The sequence below is a fragment of the Haliotis rufescens genome, unplaced genomic scaffold (assembly GCF_023055435.1).
Source record: "Haliotis rufescens isolate VD_foot unplaced genomic scaffold, xgHalRufe1.0.p SCAF_7, whole genome shotgun sequence".
Classification (NCBI taxonomy): domain Eukaryota; kingdom Metazoa; phylum Mollusca; class Gastropoda; order Lepetellida; family Haliotidae; genus Haliotis; species Haliotis rufescens.
Window position 1 is genome coordinate 33305061 of NW_025964361.1, and position 21993 is coordinate 33327053.

Below are 21993 nucleotides of genomic sequence, written 5' to 3' on the forward strand. Positions count from 1 at the left end.
AAGGTTTTGCTAGGTGTCCTGCACTTCTCACCGGCAAACTCTCTCCTGACACTGAAGCTGCTGTGATACATGATACTATGATACATGATACTATGGCGTGACTTCGACACGCTGTACAGTCCTCTGTCACCCATGCAATGCAAGAGATTGGCTGAATTTGAGTTTGATTTTGAAACAGGAAAACATGTTGTATTTTGTTCAAAAAACAAGCTTTCAAAGCAGGAAAAATATAGTCAACAATTTTATTTTACATGTATGAATATATTGTCTACACCTCACGCACATGATCCTGACAAATATATATTCCATGTCTAAGAGCATTACAAAAATTTAAAAAATATCACAATATCAACACAATACAGTTCCTATATAAAATATTATAATATCGAATAATTTTATTTAAAACACCAATCGAATAACTAAACGCTGGACTATACTCAGTTTTGCATTAACTGTACAAATGTTGATAGTGCCTTCGAATTATAAGTTTTGGGTCACAGACCGTTAGGGTCGCAGTGCATATACAGTGTTACTGCCAAATAAATGTACAGCGTGTCCTTTTTCAGATCTATATATTGGTGGTAGGACACGCCCAATGGAATTTCTAGATATACTGAGGGTTTGGATTTGTCACCGAGAAACCACTTTACAACAGGACTGACAAGCAGAGCATCTCAAAACACGCCAAGCTGTACACTAAGACCCACACGCCAATGACAGATGATGTATTTGCACTGAGAAAATGAAATCGCCAGAGCATCGTGTTAACAGTCAGTAGGTGTGGTGTTGCTCCGCTCTTAGTAACATCCCAGCGTGAACACCAGAAATGGGCTTCTCACATTTCACCTATCTGAGGAATCGAACCCAGGCTTCCGAGTGATGGACACTTTGTCCACTAGGCTACCCTTCCGCCCTGAACTGTAATGCGCTCTCTCACAAAAATATGTTTCGAAAAGCACACAAAACGACCTTGACAAACTGTAATACAAACACATGTACAGTGCATAGAACGACATAGTACCATATAGTGTAATAGTCAAAATGTCCTCCAAAGTATCATTGCAAAAAAAGGAACTTACCATTGTGTAATGACAGTTTCGAGTCAATTTCATTCTTAATCTCTGTATTGGTCATAAATATTAATTAAAAGTTCTACTTTGATCCAAATCTTCAAACGTAGTCAACAAACCGAACTGTTTCATATTTTTTATAGTTAGTTCGATTACCAGCAAGAATTATTTCAAATCAAGACAACATTCCAAATGTTCCGACAACCCACTTGACCATTAGTCCGATACCAAGTAAACTTTGCATTAGGATTGGTCAGTAAATCAGAACTGTGTCATAATTCTATCGCCCGTTTGATTTTCAATTCGAATTATCTCAGTCTTCAAATCAGAAGAGCAAATGTTCCCAACAAGCCATTGACCAATACCCGATACCAGGTTACCTTAGAATGAGGATACTTTGTCCAAATCAAAACGAGATGAAGTACTCCTGAGCGGAAATACTAGTAGATGTCCCGGTACAGCTCTAGTAGAAGAAGCCAAGCAGGAAGGCCGTGACAACCGCCGACACAATAGCGGCGATATTCGCCACCCTCCGGGCGCGGGGATGTTCGGATATTGACGTCATCTTCTTCTTGATGAGATCCCTTTCCTCCTTGGTGATCTTGGGCTTTGGTTTGTCATCGATGCCGCACAGCCAGTTGTACAGCTTCCGTCCCACCGACTTGTTCTTTGCTGCAAGCATTGAGATGAAGGTATGAGGTGAGGTGAGGTGAGGTGAGGTGAGGTGAGGTGAGGTGAGGTGAAATTGGGTTTAACGTCGCGTCCAAAATTATTGCACTCATATGGCGACGTGCGTGCACGCGTGTGTGTGTGACTGCTTGGGACTGATGCCGATTCATAGTGCTAGCTCACTGAGATACCATGCCGCAGTTTAACATGAATACCCCACAGTATACTGACTCCGAGCCGACCAGTCCTTGTTTTAGCCCCTTAATGCAGAGCGCCGTACAAGTACCATCTTTTTAACGTCTTTTAGTATGACGCGGCCGGGGATCGAACCCCAAACCTACCGCTCTCCGGGCGGACGCTATACCACTAGACCACGGAGGCTGTCTAGATGAAGGTGTGGTGAAGCGATGACGTCACGTTCAAGGTTATTGTACTTTTACACCGATGAGAGTGTACGTTTGAGTGGGCGTGTGTGCATGCATGCGTGCGTGTGTGTGCGTGTGTGTGCGTGTGTTTGTGGTTGCTTGTACTAGTCCGGACTAAAACTAGTTTAACCGTGCTACTCCACGGTGAGTATACGCCGAGCCGACCAGGCCTTGTACCGTGTAAAGATACGAACGTTAACTATTTAAATCACGTTGGTCGTCACGTGTAACGTAATGCAACCGGTGACTGTCAGTGATTCTTAGCACCTTCAAAGGTCGTAAACTCGAGGTCCCTCGGGGCCTCCGAGAATGTCGTCATTACCTTTGCCCATACCAAAGGTAAGACTCAGCAACGTGAGATTAGATACCTGTATATGATATGTGATAGCGAGTATTCGATTCACAGCATTACCTGATTAGTCGACTTATTCGTGGTAGATTTCGGTGGGGGAAAAACAACAAAACAAATATCAATTTTCCTTAGACCTTTCATTAATTTACTTTTCTTTTGTTTATTCCGAAAGAATACTGAGCTAAAAGAGTAGAAAGTATTAAATGACAAAGGACAAAACTCACGTATTGGAGTTACTGGCTCGTCATCACCATCCTCAGAACCAAAGTCATCTTCAGACTCCGACTCCTCGGCGTCCAGCGGGTCATGGCGGGTCCACCACGTGACACGGCGCAGCTAAACCAGGCGACAGTTAACTTATATTTAATGTGTCTCAATAAAAAACTAATACAAAGTTCTATATGAAATGGATTCTACTGAGAAGGTGTTGTATAAATGAATTAACCTTCAAGGGGGAGTTTCCGTATCTCTTGGGAATTGAAGTTTCATCTGAAGCAGAGACATGATTCTGTCATTCAGGAAGTCACATCTTCAATCTCGAATCCCACCCTATAATGACGATCATTCTGCGTTGGATATTTCCATTATATGATGCCTATCCTTGTCCCATTCGCACCATGTTATCGGTACGGAAGTGATGTCACCACACCACCCGCCCCCAGTGATCTCACTCGTGATAACTTGATTGGTTGGCTACTTTTTGCGTCATACTATTTGAATCGTGCTAAAAACGAAACGAACGGGTCCTGGATCAATATCATGGTAAGAAGAACATTCTGGAATGGCTTATAGATGGCCTAGATTGTATGGATATAATCATAAAACCCGTTACTGTCGTTCGGAATACCCCGAGTTAAATATTTCGTGGTTGCATGATTAGAAAACACATTCCGACTGTCACTTTCATGATCTGGTAAGCGACGCTCTGATTGGTTTGATGAAAGGTTGTTCTGACGTGACCCTTAATGGGATGTCCTCAGATCTTTGTTTAGCGATAGCGAGAACTAAGATCAGATTTTAATGAGATTGGAAAATACACCATTGTAGCAGACCTATGCACCACTGCAGTTGCCTCTATTGTATCTTCTACAATTTCAGGTTCTTTTCTTTTCCTGCCTTTACGGACCATAGTGATGAATGGAAATAATTGATGTGAACTTTCTAAGTACTTATGACAAAACGATACTGTAATGCACAGACAGGTCATTTTATAGACGGTGACATGTTGCAAACCTAACGTCGAATGGTCAATCACCGATAGGTCGCCACTAGGTTGCAAAGAGTGAACACCCTTGTGTAGATGAAACCTATCGCCGCACAGTGGAAACCAATCTGCGATTAAAATAACACCTCTTTGAGACCTCAAGGAGACCAATGTGCATGTCCAAAAGACTGGTTACGACTGAATGGGTTTTGCGACGGCTCTGAAACCTTATAGCGACCTCAGTGAAACCTTTCAGAGACCCCTGAAACCTCATTTCGATTATCAAATATTTTGGTCCCCAGGAGGTTGCACCTCGGTCGCATTGCCTGCGTGACTTAGGCTTAACAGAAACAGTTGGAATGCCACAATGTATTACATCTTTCATCATCTTTTGTGCAAATGTGTGTGTCGGGAGGGTGGTGGGGCTGGATCGGGGTTTAATATTTACCTTCTCTGGGGGTCGGGGTTTCGTCAAGAGAGATATGATGACAGTTGAGAGGACGGAGACACCGGACAGGATGATGGCGAAGTGAAGGAAGCCGATTTTAGATAACACTACCGGCCTGGTGTCTACATCATCGCTGCCGCAGAAGGGGGCCGGGTAGGAGAAATCCATCCCCATCCGGATGACTCCTGCCACCAGGCTGATCATAAGACCCCAGAACGCACCCTGATAACAGAAGCAATTTTGTTCTCATACTCCCAGTTTATCAAGGTGTACACTGTACATGATAAATAACTCCATTATGTACCACACTCAAATTACCTTTAAGTTTAATGAATTAATGTCGTCTGTAAAAAGTATGTAATACTGTCCTGAGCAGCTAATATATTCATGCAGTGATGAAATGTTAACACGAGAGCTAAAACAATGAAAAATGACTTCTAAAAATCTACTTTGTTTTGTATTGTTTGATTGTTTGGTGTTTAAAGCCGTACTCAGCCAGCTGTAAATAATCGAGTCTAGACCAGACAATCCAGTGATTTGTATTATGAGCATCGATCCACGCAATTGGGATACGATGACATGCATCAACCAAGTCAGCGAGCCTGACCAGCCGATCCCGTTAGTCGCCTCTTACGACAAGCATAGTCAATGCTGAAGACCTATTCTATACCGGTACATCTACTATCCACTTGCACTATAGGCACGTGACTTGCCAGTATTTCTTCAATAATGACTTGAAATATACAAATACAGATACCTGAGATTATTTCATGTGATATTTCTATATAACAGCCTTTGATATTTCACTCTAAACCTGATTTATCTGCCTTCGATAAACGAGTGAGTGAGTTGGGTTTAACGCCGCTTTTAACAGTATTCCAGTTAAATCACGGCGTGTCAGCTTAATGTGGGAAGAAAGTCCGAAGTGATTCAGGTCTCAGACGTTTACCACTTCGGTGAAACCCACGAACCCGGGTATCGTGCTGACAAACCTAGAAACATAATCGGGGCGAACCGTGATTCGAACCCACAATCAAAGGTTTCTGGCCCGCCCAAGGGACGCAACTCTGCGCAGCGAATCGCGGCGCCTTAGACGACTGGGCCACCCGTGCCCCCTCGATAAACGAACAGCTGTTATGAATATATTTCATAAGATAACAGCTAAAACGATTTCAATATAATACACGGCTGTTTGTTTGTTGTTGTTGTTGTTGTTGTTGTTGTTGTTGCACAATATTCCAGGTATATGTGACGGCGTTATGTAAGTAATCGAGTTTAAACCAAAACATCCAGTGATTTACATCATGACGATCGATCCAAACAATGGGATACGATGACATGCAATCAATCCAAGTCCTCAGATCAATTTAGTCGTCTCCTACACGGGCTGCTGGGGACCTATATTCTTACCCGGAAATTCCACTGCAGGGATGTTCATTAATCAAGTAATTAAGACAAGACCTTGTTAAACAAGAAAATGTCGATATTTATGTGACCGTACTAAAAACTTAGTAAGAACCGTGTTCTAATATCATAAATTATTCTTGGACTTCTAAATATGACTTTATCTTTGGTGAAACTGGGCTTCCTTACAGACAGTTAACAACACTGACCACGTTGCGCTCTATCAAACTCCACAAGAATTGAATTGAACTCTTAAATAGCTAATTGACATGTGTTTTATTCAACTTAAAATATTTTAAATCTTTCTCGGAAGAAGGAATATTGAAGAACATGATCCAGGATATTCCAGAAAAGTCCTGTCTCCGTGATGCATGCATCTGGCAATAAGAGAGAAAACTGACTGACTGACTGACTCACTCAATCGCTCGCCCACCCACCCACCCAGCCACTCACTCACTCACCCACTAACACGTCCCCCACTCACTCACTCACTCACTCACTCATATCCCACCCGCCCACCCTCCCACTCACTCACTCACTCACCGGCTCGGTCGTCCTGTTCCAGAAGAGTGCGAGGAGGAAGATGCAGGTCCAGGGCGGGGCGGTGTAGGATGACACGGCCTGGAGGTAGCTCCACAGTTGACCACTCTGCGCCGCTTGAAGGATGGGAAGCCACAGGATGCTGATGCCGATCAACACCAGCACACACACTCGCCCCACGATCATCAGCTCCGACTGGGACGCCTTCGTCCTGAACCTCTTCCAGATGTCCATGGTGAACATACTGCTGGCGCTGTTGAAGATGGAGGTGAGGGAGCTCATGAGGGCGGCGAGGAGGGCGGCTAGCATCACCCCCTTCAGACCTGTTAACACGTGTGGTAGAGTTTATCAGTTGATTAGGACGTCCTGGGTTTAATCGGGGACTACCCGTCCTGGATCTTCCATACAAATCCCGGATGACACCCAGCAGACGACCAAGATGAGTATTTAGCTGACATAATTGATGACTTCGAAACTGGTGGGGGGTAAATATCTTGAAATCTTTAATCAGTGTCTGTTTCATTATTCATGCTTTTTTATTTATTTATTTATTTATTTTTATTTATTATTATTATTATTATTATTATTTATTTTTTTATGGGGGGGGGGGGGGCCTTAATCTGAATAAAACTGTCTGTCTGTTATTTCTGTGACTATGTACAGATATGACATGCACAGATACATCAGTGGTTGATAGCTTGAGCACCAATCAATCTGGGTCAGATCATAGGTAAATGTCGGTATATTAAATGTGTCCCGAAATAAAACTATAAACATCTTCATAATCCATACTGGTCACCTGTGATAGCGTATCTATGGAATTATAGAAGGGACATTGTCGCCCTTACAAATACAAGCAAAAAGTGTCGAAATTAACCAAAGCGCGACAACGCAACAATGCGACAAATGACCGAAATGTCGCGTTGTCGCGCTTTGGTTAATTTTGACACTTTTTGCTTGTCATTGTAAGGGCGACAATGTCCCTTCTGTGGTTCCATACTTTTCAGTGGCAAAGCTTGGCAATGGGTTCTGTTCTGTATGTGACAGAGACAGGTGTCAACTCTACTGCAGCACCGTTCAAAATTTGAATAACCCACCAAAGATACAAAACAACATAAATGGCAAGCTGGAACATATTGCGGATACTTGATATAAAAATGTATATTCCCCAGACTTGGAGAAATAAGATAAGTGCACCCACCTACGGGCATTTTTCTGAGGACCAGAAGTGGGTAGGCGATGTTGGTGCAGCCGGCTCGGTTCTGACAGACTCGCTCGCAGTGGTCGGGGTCGGCGCAAGCAACATCATCTACGAGGAAATGTTGAACATGTACACGGACGCCAGCACGCATCTATTGTCAGGGTCGGGGTGGTGGTATACGTCCTGTTGGTCTGTGATTGTGCGTATATGTGTCATGCCTGTTCAATATAGAACATTTTCAGATGCTGCAATATTGCAGCCATGTCCAATAATTCAACGTGTCTCCCTCAACTAACTGGGCTAGAACACACAGTGGCCGGGCGTTATGTTAGGCTACACACCGGGTAGAGGGGTATATATGAGACACAACTCACCAGGGTAGAGGGGTATATATGAGACACAACTCACCAGGGTAAGGGGGTATATACGAGACACAACTCACCAGGGTAGAGGGGTATATATGACATACAACTCACCAGGGTAGAGGGGTATATATGAGACACGACTCACCAGGGTAGAGGGGTATATATGAGACACAACTCACCAGGGTAGAGGGGTATATATGAGACACGACTCACCAGGGTAGAGGGGTATATATGAGACACGACTCACCAGGGTAGGGGGGTTTATATGAGACACGACTCACCAGGGTAAAGGGGTATATATGAGACACAACTCACAAGGGTAGAGGGGTATATATGAGACACGACTCACCAGGGTAGAGGGGTATAGATGAGACACAACTCGTCAGGGTAGAGGGGTATATATGAGACACGACTCACCAGGGTAAAGGGGTATATATGAGACACAACTCACCAGAGTAGAGGGGTATATATGAGACACGACTCACCAGGGTAGATGGGAAAAAAAGACACAACTCACCAGGGTAGAGGGGTATATATGAGACATGACTCACCAGGGTAGAGGGGTATATATGAGACACGACTCACAAGGGTAGAGGGGTATATATGAGACACAACTCACCAGGGTAGAGGGGTATATATGAGACACGACCCACCAGGGTAGAGGGGTATATATGAGACACAACTCACCAGGGTAGAGGGGTATATATGAGACTCCACTCACAGGGGAAAAGGGGTATTTGAGAGACACAACTCACAGGGGGAGGGGGGTATTCGGGAGACACAACTCACAGGTTGGGGGGGGGGGGGGGGTGTACTGGGGGGACACAACTCACCGGGAAAGAGGATTCGGCTGATCATGCCGGGGACAATCCACAGGAAGAAGTTGAAGATCTTCAGAATGGCTGCGAACACGGAACCACCTTTGGCATGACTCAAGTTTTTGGCGGAGAGACATCTTTGTACCATGATCTAGAGGCAGAAGGTATACAGTGTGTCAAATACGAATAATCAAATTCAAATGTCTGCTTAATTTTGGTTATCTATTGCCGCCTCACGCCTCAATTCATCAATCTTCATCTCTCAAGGGGGCACGGGTGGCCCAGTCGTCTAAGGCGCCGCAAAATTTCATTAGCCAATCATATAGAGGATGGCCAATGATATAGAGGATGATATAGGCCATGTCTCTATATCACACCTGCATGATGTTGTCCAAAGAGAAATTTCTCTTTGTGTTCCCTACCTGAATGCCACACCTTTTTCTTACCCCGCCACACCCACCTGATCAGTGCACCACACCCACAGGCCGAGGGTGGTAAGCCCGAACACGGTGCCCGTCCAGGGAAGGTCTCCTTCTACTGGGTCCCTAAAGATGTGGAAGAAGTCTTTCCTGGGCATCCCACACTGGTACTTCTCTGGGTCCGCCAGAGTGTAGTTGGTAGCGGCCGTGACGTACTTCCGCATCATCTGTTCCCAGCCACCAACCTCCATGAAACCTGGAGAGCATTGTGCGCTGTACTCATATGTCTGTTTGTTTGTTTGTTATTTATCGCCACATTCAGCAACATTCTAGCTTTATTAAGAAGACTGTAAATATTCGAGTCGGGCCCTGACAATCCAGGGATTGATATTATGAGCAACGATCAACGCCGTGGGGTACGATGACACGCAATCAGACAAGTCACCGAGTCTGAGTGAGTGAGTGAGTGAGTGAGTGAGTGAGTATGGTTTTACGCCGCTTTTAGCAATATTCCAGCAATATCACGGCGGGGGACACCAGAAATGGGCTTCACACATTGTACCCATGTCGGGAATCGAACCCGGGTCTTCGGCGTGACGAGCGAACGCTTTAACCACTAGGCTACCCGACCGCCCCGTCACCGAGTCTGACCACCCGATTCATTTAGTTACCTCTTTGGGCCGGCATAGGTTGCTGGGGACCGTCCCAACCCAGAATATTTACGTTGAAGAAGATTCTGAATGTATATTTATCTCAACTGGAAGTTAAATCTCTACCTGAAATAAATACCTTGAAGAGTTGATAATTTAAAGATATATTTACGGGGATCAAATTTGCGTAAATGTTTGTTATTTTCGAATCCTTTTTAACGAAGTTGCAATGTTGCGATGCAAAGCAATTAATAATATACGAAACTAAAACTATGTGAAGGTCAAGGCCGGGAAGAGTGTCATTGACGTACTGATGATCATGAGGATGAAGGACGCGATGAGGAGGATGATGGTCTGCAGGGTGTCCGTGTAGATCACAGCAGCAAGGCCGCCTGAAAATAACGATGTATAAAAACTTCAAAAAAAGATCGAAAAATTGATCGAAATTGATCGAAAAGCGTTGTTTATGTAAATACAAGGTAGCCTATTTCGACGAAATAAATTACTGCAAGGAAGGCGACGATTCTCGCCTACAGTGGCAACCTACCAGCTACGGTGTAGATGGCAGTGACGCCGAGGATGACGACGACACACACGTATAGATTCAGCCCCAGCAGCTGTTGGATGAAGATGGCGCCCGAGTACACCTCAGCCTGTGTGACAAGATATACATCACAGTGTTATCAATTAAAACAATTTATACTTTTATTATATGCACTCCCTAGTAAGAGCTCTAGATAGCCATTTACTATACAGTGAAGTCATGTTATGTAATGTTCCCACTGAAATCAACAGGAAAAGCATTTATCCGGAATAACGAAACATAGTTTCGGATTAATTTATATATGTAGTGTCCCTTTTCAGTAACTGTCCGGTAACATGTCCATAAATGTGTCATGAATGAGAGAATGAATATTGGTTAACGCCGCAATCATTTCAGCTACATAACGGCGGCATGTAAACCGGATGATCAGGCTCGCTGACCTGGTTGATGCATGTCATAGTATCCCAATTCCGTATGTCGATGCTCATGAAATCAATCACTGGATTGTCTGGTACAGACTTGATTATTGTTGAGTGCGGCGTTAAACAACAAACAAACAATCAATCAAAATCGAACTCCCACTTCGACAAGCATGAAGTATCGACCGGGAATCTCCACAGGGTAGATGCGACGTTTTGTTTGTTAGTTTGTTTAACGCCAGCTATACGACAGCGGTCGAGTCTGGAACAGGCAATCCAGCATCAACCAAGTCAGCGAGCCTGACCACCCGATCCCGTCAGTCGCCTCTTACGACAAGCACGGGTTGCTGAAGATAAATTCTAACCCAAATCTTTGCGGGTAGATGTGTCGTGGATTTACCGTTATTCTGGTGAGGATGTACAAGATGAGGGCCAAGCCAGACAGGTAGACTCTCAGTCTCCTCCCCCCAAACCTCTTCTTCAGGTACTCCGGCATTGTGAACGCCTGTACAACAGAAAACACTATTATTTACACAGTTATCGAACGCGCATTGAGAAAATCACCAGTGGGTGAGTGAGTTTGATTGAAGCCGCTTTGAACAGTATTTCAGTTACATCACGGCATGTCAGCTTGACATGGGAGGAAAGCCCAAACTGATGCAGGTCTCAGACGTTTACCCCTTCGGTGAAGCCCACGAGCACGGGTATGCTCTTGACAAACCTAGAAACAATCTCAGGTCGAACGTGTATTCGAGCCCCCAGTCATAGGTTTCTGGCACCCCAGTGAAAGTCCGTTAATCCCACCGTCGTTCTTCCAATGGAATATCCTTGATTAACCGATGTCCGGAACAACGAATCACGGTAAGTTGTGATATGGGTTTAGTTACCGACAGAAATAGTCTGGATAGCAAGGATTCTGGATTAACGGGGTCGGTTATCGAGGATTTACTGGAGTTCCGATAATTAATATTATGATCAGTTCATATAATTTCACAAATGATAGATTCTGCCGTTTCAATTGCATTAAAATCAATTCTTAGTTTTGCTACCGCACAACAAAGCTCAGATGAAGATTAGATATGATCTTAATGAGATTGCAGACATTTCGAAGTCATTTCAAAATTAACATTTTGCAAAGTATATATATATTGTTTTTGATATATTGTTGTATTTAAAAGAATACCTTAATCCCGGGGAACCCAATGTTCCACTTACAACGGCTATAGCCGTATAGGAACGATGTGGTAGCCTAGTGGTAGCTTGCGTTCGTCATGAAAGCCTGGGTTCGATTCCTCATATGGATGGAATGTGTGAAACACATTTCTAGTGTCCCCCGCAGTGATATTGCTGAAATATTGCTAAAACCCCACTCACTCACTTACAACAGCTGTCAAGGTCGGACTCTCAGCCGGCGGACAGAGGCATTGGTCACCACTCGCCCCTTTTCGTAACCTGCCCTGGAATAACACGAGTTGGTGACGAATGGGACAGAGGGTCCGGCATGAGCATTCAGAATGCTTACGCAGGTGATAGAGTGATGGTGGTGGTGTTGCTTACCCCGCTGGCGACGTAGACAGGAACGAAGATCCAGCCGAGAGCAATCAGCAGGTAGATGGCCTGACAGACACAACAAGCAGAAATAACACAAAGTATCAGAAAAAACCTTATTGACAATCATTATAAACGGCTTGAAGCTGCATGATTTATAGCATACCCATTAGCCGTAAACAGTGTCAAGAAACTGGTGCAAAAGTGGAAGGAAGCCATAAAACGTTTAATATAAGTAACTTTATTTGTTACTTTGTCTTAAAAACTACATTTCAATAAAAATCAAGCCCATGCCACCGACATTAATCCATGATAATCTATTATACACATATCCCTATGTGGAGCTACACATAATATTCACACGAACCTTGTTTTTAGCTACAGACAATTTATTTTACACATGGACCCTGTGTGGAGCTACAGACAATCACTTATAAACATGGACCCTGTGTGGAGCTACATACAATCATTTATACACATGGACCCTGTGTGGAGCTACATACAATCACTTATACACTTGGACCCTGTGTTGAGCTATAAACAATCACTTAGTCACATGGACCCTGTGTGGAGCAACATACTATCATTTATACACATGGACCCCGTGTGGAGCTACATACAATCACTTATACACTTGGACCCTGTGTTGAGCTATAAACAATCACTTAGTCACATGGACCTTGTGTGGAGCTACAGATAACCACTTATACACATGGACCCTGTTTGGAGCTACAGATAATCACTTATACACATGCACCCTGTGTGGAGCTACGTACTATCATTTCTACACATGGACCCTGTGTGGAGCTGCAATACCTACATGCCACTCGTATATCGCACATGCAAAGCCGCCTGCCGCCGCCGTTCCGGCCAGACCGATGAACATGGGGGCGCCAACGTTGCTGGCGTAGATGGACGCTCCCACCTGAGGACAATCATAAAATTCCCATCTTTCAACAAGTCATATAGATTGAAATGTTTTTCCGATTACAAAACTATAACTAAAAACTAATTAAGACTTTTTTCATAAAATTTCAGAGGAGTATCTACTAATGTTTGTCCGCAGTAGACACAACAAACAAATGCCATGATTGTTTTAGTACGGATAACCTACACAAAAACATGTTTGTACTGCATTTGTATGATAAGTTCCTTACCAAATATACATATATCGTGTATATGTTTGTCGGAGATATATATAAAAGGGCCTATTAGTGAGTGAGGTGGTTTTAACGCCGCTTTTAACAGTATTTTGTTGAATCACGGCGTGCCAGCATGATGCAGGGGAAAGCCCGAACTGATGGACAGCATACGTTTGACTCTTTGATGAAATCCACGAGCATGGTGCTCGGATGAACATAGGATTCGAACCCATGATCTTTGGATTCGGGCCCTACTAAGGGACGTAACTATGTAGAGAATTGTGAAGGCCATGCTGGAGTTGGTGTTGTACTGCTTGCTTGGCTTACACCAACATACATTTCCTGCTATGTTAAAACGTGTGCATGTCAGCTTACACAGCGCAGACCCGTGAAGATCCGGGTTCAGTAACCCATGCTTGCCGTAAGAGGCGACTATGCTTATCGTAAGAGGCGACTAACGGGATCGGGTGGTCAGGCTCGCTGACTTGGTTGATGCATGTTATCGTATGTCAGATAATTAACGCAGGTCGTAAATGTGAACAGTTTGTTTGTAAAGCATGGTGATGTCTGACCAATGACATAGCGTCTGACTAGTGGTCACCAGCAGTGTCAATTTAAGATTCCATCCCACGAACAGCTGCTCCTGACACAGTTAAGGTGCTGTCTGACCAATGACATAGCGTCTGTCTAGTGGTCACCAGCAGTGTCAATTTAAGATTCCATCCCACGAACAGCTGCTCCTGACACAGTTAAGGTGCTGTCTGACCAATGACATAGCGTCTGTCTAGTGGTCACCAGCCGGGTCAATTTAAGATTCCATCCCACGAACAGCTGCTGAGGGACATAACTCCCCACCGCCCTTCCTAGCCCATGTCAATGACAGCTTCTCAACGTCCGACAACCACATCGGAGTAGACATTTTAATATCAACCCACTTGCATATTTATCTAAACGGCGCATGCCATTATGAAAGCCACGTCATTAGTCGTGGGCATGTAAGAACATGTATGTATGTATGTTCAAGTGTGTATGTATGCAGAATATGCCCTCAAGGGTCACGGGGGACGAATTGATCAACAAAAGGCATTGTTATTACCGCAGGGTCAAAGAGCTTGCCGAAATATCACATTGCGCCAATGCGTGTTCTCACAGAGATCACTGAATGTTTGTATACGAAGATGAAGACTGCATTGCGTTTGCACAACATAGTGTGTACTTTCAAGTTTATTAAAGAAATCAGCCGTACATAGGAAGAACTGTCTGATCTCGGAACGAACGACCTTGGTAATATACTACCAGGTATAATTGACTATTCCTTGCGTGTTTCCAAGCTACAAAGTTGAAATGCGGCGAGTGATGGTTTCGGGGATTTAACAGTATGATGTCGTGTAATAAACCTATATTCTGACTTCTACACATTGCATTGTTTTTTCAGTTCTTTTTCAAATTGATGAAACGCTCACTTTCGTCATGAGTTTAACATCTGTAGTGTATGCATGAAGGCGTGTGGCCTTCGCTGTGGTTTGTTTGTACTTCTAAACATGGCTTTCCAGTGCCGCAATTCAAGCAGCAGGAAAACGTCATGTCTTTGGTTACAGGCATAAAGTTCTTATTCATTTATAACGAAGTAACTACACAAACCAATTAAGAGATTGAGAGCTTGAAAAAGAGTTTATATAATGATGATTATGATTATGATGATGATGATTACTATTGTTGTTGTTGTTGTTCTTCTTCTTCTTCTTATTATTATTATTAGTAGTAGTAGTAGTAGTAGTAGTAGTAGTAGTAGTAGTAGTAGTAGTAGTAGTAGTATACCGCAGGTATCCAGGTACTAGTATCTGCTCAAGTGCGGGTTTTTGCATTGTTCCCCGACAAATGGATCCGTTCGCATTCCAGTTATTATTCTCAACTCCCTGTTGAGTATGCAACCCAAGCTGCTTAGGGGCAGATGTTTTTTTACATTAGGCTCTGCTAATATAAGTCAATGTTTCCCTGTAAAGAATGAATGATGTTTCTAGGTTTATCAACACTATAATCGTGCTCGAGGATTTCACCTAAATGGTAAAAGACTAATACCTGATTATCTTCAGGCTGTCCTGTCACATCAAACGAACACGCTGTCAAGTATCTTAAATACTGTATGAAGCGGTGTTTATCTCACTCACTCACTCACAGCATGGTGGCGCACTCGGTGAAACCCACGAGTAAAGGTATAGTGTTGCAAGGCCAAGCAACATAATCGGGGCGAATCCTATATTGTGTTGACATGTATGACTCAAATGTCTTCTGTTATTCAATCGACGTCAATATCTCCCTGGAAATGAACACGTGAGATATGTACAACGTGACTAAGACACTTGAACGATGTCAGGAATACAAACACTGTCAAGTGTCTTCTCAAAACGTATGGCCTTGGCGCGTCCACATGGACAGCCCGGTCTTCTGTGGCTGTGTTAACATCTGCACGACAATAACCTGCTAAGTGTTAGCGTACACAACTCCACGGACAGCGGATGATACTGGGTCTTTGTATGCTTGGTACGTAATGATAAGATGAGGTGAGGTGAAATTGGGTTGAACGTCGCGTCCAAGATTATTGCACTTATATAGCGACGTACACGTGTGTGTGTGCGTGTGTGTATGTGGCTGCTTGTACTAGTTCGGACTGATGCCGATTTATAGTGCTAGCACACTGAGATACCATACCGCAGTTTAACATGATCGATACCCCACTCAGACACAGTATACTGACTCCGAGCCGACCAGTCCTTGTTTTAGCCCTTTAATGCCGAGCGCCAGACAGGGTAACAACAAGTACCTTCTTTTAACGCGTTTTGGTATAACGCGGCCGGGGATCGAACCCCGGACCTTCCGCTCTCCGGGCCGACCACTAGAACACGGAGGCGGTCTCGTAATGATAACACGCTGTTAATCACTTTATTGCATTGTTAATATCTCTAACCACTCCTAACAAATGTAGACATCGGGGTTGTCGCTCTCAGAAAGAGATCGCATATCGGAGTAAATGATTTGATGTTAATGAAATTATCATTTTCATATATAAGTTTATATTTACGTCATCTGCGTCGAAGCTTCTACATTTTAAGTAAGAACGAGCGAAGGATTTAGAGCAGCATATCTCATTTCGGTATCTCGGAAACGAACATAAAGGGTCACTTCCGAATGGAATATAATAAAGGCCGATATAATATATGAAGTTGACGTCTGATCGACCCGAGTACCTAGCATTCGTCATATAATTTGGGGGTCAAAGTTAGCTCAGGGTTCACCTGGAGGGGTTGTGAAAACTTTTCGCAGGGAGGTATCAAGTGAGAGATCTGATTTTAAAGAGACTAGAAAGAAACACACTTGTATTAATGATTAATATGCAGACTGATGTGTATGACGGTCATTCTGGTGTAATTGTACTCTATCTATACTTCTGTCACTAACGTTTGAACGGAATGACCACGTGACTATCACGTGTAGTATACAGGTGATTGGATGGTCTATGTCACGTGACTTACCGGAAACCAATGCATCTCCTTTCCAGCCAGGAAATACCCGGCTGTACTGTCTCTGTTTGGTCGGAATGTGGACTGAAAAAGAAAAGGGAAGATCTTAGTTTGGTATTTACTAACGTTATGTTGGTTACATTTGGATAACCATGATCCCTCGATATGCCTACACTGTTCTCTTAGTTAACGAGGGCAAGGTGTAGCCTAGTGGTTAAAACGTTCGCTCGTCACGCCAAAGGCCCAGATTCGATTCCCTACATGTGTGAAGCCCATTTCTGGTGTACCCCGCCGTGATATTGCTGGAATATTGCTGAAAGCGGCGTAAAACGATACTCACTTAATTAACGTGCGCTCACAGTCTGGATTTACAGTCCAGGACTAGCACTAATCTCCTCCAATGTGACTGCATTGGACTGACTGTCAGAAAGTTGGATTACTAGAAGCATTAAACAACTCCTAATACACACTGAAAGCTTGAGGTGATGGGGGAGGGGGGAGATTTGGGCATCCATTTTCGTGTCAAGCCGTTAGAACAGATTCAATCTTAACAATTTGAAGGACACACTCAAGAACATGCACTTATGAACCACTGCTATGTGCATATTGAAAAAAACATTGTTACGCAGCCATAGTGTTTATGTGAATGAGAGATCCAATTAAACATTTACAACTATGATACTGAGACATGTCACATCTTCCTAAAATCCACTCATTAATCAAACAATTTCATCAGGTGCTGTCAGTGCTATAAGCTCCGACGTTCATACAGTTTAGCTCTCACTCTATGAACGTTCAGAAGTTCTTAATAAATTGCTGGGGAAAAATAAGTTTAAACTTGAAAATTGGATTTGATACAAAAAATACTAACGTCAGCTAAACGTTCCTAGGATGAAATAGTCGCCGAAACACTGCAAACTTAAGGTCCTATGATACCCGTATCAAATACAATACATATATAAACAACGGATCGATATTTCTTGTTTGTCTCATTTTAGTCACCTTCAAACATGGGTGTATACTTTTTTTTGCCCGACAGTTTAGTGAGTGAGTAAGTTAGTTTAACGCCGCCTTCAACGGCGTGTCAGCTTGATGTGGTAGCATAGCCCGAAGTGATGCAGGTCTCAGACAATTACCGCTTTGGTGAAACCCACGAGCACGGGTATGGTGCTGACAGACCTAGAAACATGGGTGCGATTCTGTATTCGAACCAACGATCATAAGTTTCTGGCGTGACCAAGGGACGCAACTCTGCGCAGCGAATTGCTGCGCCTTAGACGCCTGGGTTACCAGTGCCCCCTATACAAGGTAAAGCGTAAGTAAATGATCTTTTAGAAATATTCCAGCAGTATCACAGCGGGTGATATCAAATTGTACCAATGAGGGGAAATGAACTCGTTAAACTGAACTTGTTAAAGCGTGACGGGCGTAAGATTTAACAACTAAACTACCCCACCGCACGTTAAGATAAACGGGATATATGATAGACTACCACATATATCAGTGCTCTATAAATCTATTGTCTCCGATCACTCACACTGACATGACCGACTAGTGTACCGACAGATCTAATGCATGATCCAGTTGGCTTTGTACAGTCACGTACAGCGATGATATATGCCTGCCAGTCTTGACCGATGTGTACACTATGTGGGGAGGGCCGTCGTGGAGATTAACGCGCCCATATTATCTATACTACAGGAATCATACCACATCAAACGTCTTGGGTGGAATTCGGATTATCTTTGTTCAAATTTGTACGACGTGCTTCAATTCGTCAATTGTCAACGTTCATGACTGATATCATGATAAAGGCAATTCGTTCAACATGGTGTTCAACAGATCTTCAAAACTTAGGAAGGTTTTCTTTTTTCAAAATATAAAGATATATTTGTATTTTGTTATAGAATAATTTAACCCAATTTCCCCAAAATCAAAAGTTTGAACAATGTTTGTGCTGACTTCAACAACTCATATCCAATCGCTTCAAAGATTAATGCGTATTAAAACTATTAATCGCTGACAATACATCATAGTGAAAAACCCGATTCAAAAGTCATGAATATGATGAAAATGCATTTTAAATAAATAAATAAAACATATGATTAAACTGGTATAAAATAACTCAACACTTACCCATAATCCAACGGACAGCACCAAGACAAAGTAGACTGCAATGGAGACATAGTCCCCCGCCTCTAGAACTTCCACCATCTTTCTAAACCTCTGACACCATTTAATTACAAAATGCAAAAACTGACCAAAAGCACCAGCCCTGTCTCCTGCAGGTCGAGACGAGCAGCCGGGATATTCTGAAAGCGACGCGTTCGTCAATCTACCTGTCAGGTTTGGGTCATTTTACGGTAAGTAAACAGGCAAACATTGGTACCGGTGTCCGAGATCCCAGGGTGGCCTTTGGGGGTGGAGGAGCCTGGTAACTTAAAGCTCGGAACACGAGAAGACGCCGTGCATTATCATATGTGTTGCCCAGACAAATATGGTCTGTATATTTTAAAGGGATTTGCCCTTGAATCTTGGGTAGATTTCACCGACCCAGAAACAAGCAGCTGTACATGCAAATGGTGACCCATCTATTTACTAAATCTAGCTTACACAAGTTCCTCAATGGATCGGTATCATGTTATTTACATACTCAATAAGTTTGTGCATTGTCATGGTGTTTGAGCAATGACAAGTAAGACAACAAAGACGAATGTTATTATTTTATAACCGCGTTATGCCCACTCATCTGGAGCCTCTGCATAAATTACATCCTAAACCACGCCCATTGTATCGGAACTGGCAAATGAAATGCAGACTTATATGTCGTTCACCTACGAGCATCCCCATGCGTGGATTAAACCAGACAGAGGGGTCTTTTATTGCATTGAAAGCAACCTTGAGATGACCTTTCGTTGCATAAAGCTTCAGGCTGAAATAAGAATACATATGTTTCAGAGAATGTCAGATTTCATACGGTCGAAATGCCCGACTGTTCAGAAGTTACAGTACATCATTGACACTATATTATATTCTCCTGTATAAACTAAATTCAACTAAATTCATAAATGTTAAAATATCTTCAACTGATATAAATATAAATTCCGTGTATGCGTGTTCGTGCGTGTGTATTTGGTGGTGGTGGGTGGGCGGGTAAGAGGAGTTGTGATACGGTTTTCTATTTTGGAAAAACACCTGTCGGCTATCAGGGTCCTTGAGGGGGGTATCCTCCCAAAACGTAGACCTGCCAAAACGCAGACCCGTTAAAACAACACTCGTTATGGCTGGTTGCATCAGCAATAAGTACCCTGTACGGTTACCCGCTAGAAAAGGTGAAATGCACTCAGCTGAAAATGTGGCTCTACCGGCAATAGCCATTTCTGAAATGTGGCTCTCCCGGCTAGACACCCCCTGTACCCTTGATTAAGTAAAATGGAATCACCCATGTAACAAGAAAGAAAGCTGGGTAGATTTCACAATTTTTTATTCAAATGTTATTTCATTGTCATTTACGATCATCAGTCATTTTCACTTGTTCATCATCAGAGGACCAACTGCATCCAGGTACTGAAGGGGTGTCTTTTCACGGCGATGAAGCTGTTCCTTGAGTCGGACAAGGCGATGATCCGGACTGACGAGGGTCCACTGTATGACTGTCTTCACTGAACAATATCACTGCGAGTTATTCACTGATCGGAAGAATGATAAAGTTTACCAAGCCCCTTACACCAATATTGCTGTTGGATTCCCTTCTTTGATACCGCGGTGCACATTACCGCACTGGCAGCTGGGAACAGGATGAGGTGACGTGACAGATTTATGACAGTCAGTGCGGTGTGCAGACATACATAAACGTGGGAGCAACATTCCGTCAGATCCCACAAAAATATGAATAGGAGCCACACTGTTATGTTGTGAAACATTCAATTGTACATAAACACACAGGTGTGTGTTTCGTTCAGGAACTTACACATATAACTGAATTGCATTCTTGCCTTTCAAGAGAAACTTTCATACAATATACATTAAGATTCGCCTACTTAGATACGTGACATCTCAAAAGACACCCACACAGACAAGTATGCTGTTTCAAGTTGCAAATGGACAGTCGTGTATGAAGATGCACAAACACTTATGTACACTATTATTATTTATGTACACACTCACACGTATGTATGATTATCAAGATGTACACACACATATGTATGATACATCAAGAGTGAGTGAGTTGGGTTTAACGCCGCTTTTAACAGTATTACAGTTATAACGCGGCGTGTCAGCTTAATGTGGGAGGAAAGCCCGAAGTGATGCAGGTCTCAGACGTTTACCACCTCGATGAAACCCACGAGCACGGGTATGGTTCACACATATGTATGATATATCAAGATGTACACACACATATAAGTATGATATATCAAGATGTAAACACAAGATGTACACACATTTATGTATTATATATCTATCTACACACATATATATATTATATATCAAGATGCACTCACCTATGAATTATATATCAAGATGCACATATATATTCTATATCGAGATGTACACATCTATGTATTATATATCAAGATTCACATATATATTATATATCAAGATGTACACACCTATGAATTATATATCAAGATGCACATATATATTATATATCAAGATGTACACATCTATGTATTATATATCAAGATGCACATATATATTATATATCAAGATGTACACACCTATGAATTATATATCAAGATGCACATATATATTTTATATCAGGATATACACACCTATGAATTATATATCAAGATGCACATATATATTATATGTCAAGATGTACACACATCTATGCATGATATATCAAGATGCACATATATTATATATCAAGATGTACACACATCTATGCATGATATATCAAGATGCACACATGTATGGATTATATATCAAGATGAACATATATATTATATATCAAGATATACACACATCTATGTATGATATATCAAGATGCACACACCTATGAATTATATATCAAGATGCACATATATATTATATATCAAGGTGTACACACATCTATGTATTATATATCAAGATGCACATATAGTATACATCAAGATGCACACACCTATGAATTATATATCAAGATGCAAATATATATTATATATCAAGATATACACACATCTATGTATGATATATCAAGATTCACACACCTATGAATTATATATCAAGATGCACATATATATTATATATCAAGGTGTACACACATTTATGTATTATA

General features: G+C 42.5%; 1 protein-coding gene across 1 annotated transcript; it reads right to left on the reverse strand.

The window, feature by feature from the left end:
• Positions 1-228: 228 nt before the first annotated feature.
• Positions 229-19217, reverse strand: LOC124146011 (sodium/glucose cotransporter 4-like). Its single transcript, XM_046516026.2, has 14 exons — positions 18873-19217; positions 16749-16820; positions 12897-13001; positions 12086-12145; positions 10929-11033; positions 10113-10218; positions 9877-9957; positions 8957-9171; positions 8512-8647; positions 7314-7421; positions 6116-6435; positions 4169-4390; positions 2741-2852; positions 229-1742 (listed from the first exon to the last, which is right to left on the reverse strand). Exons 1-14 carry the CDS (start codon positions 18948-18950, stop codon positions 1534-1536), a joined length of 1929 nt encoding a protein of 642 aa, XP_046371982.1. The 5' UTR covers positions 18951-19217; the 3' UTR covers positions 229-1533.
• Positions 19218-21993: the final 2776 nt, after the last annotated feature.

Bases quoted from the DNA above. Each gene is read 5' to 3' on its own strand.
- LOC124146011 (XM_046516026.2), bottom strand. From the start codon at position 18,950: ATGGTGGAAGTTCTAGAGGCGGGGGACTATGTCTCCATTGCAGTCTAC. The intron at 12,146-12,896 runs GTAGGTATTGCA...TGTGTCTGTCAG, and splicing joins GTGCGATATACGAGTGGCAT to GCCATCTACCTGCTGATTGC. The intron at 7,422-8,511 runs GTGAGTTGTGTC...ATTTCCTCGTAG, and splicing joins CAGCCGAATCCTCTTTCCCG to ATGATGTTGCTTGCGCCGAC.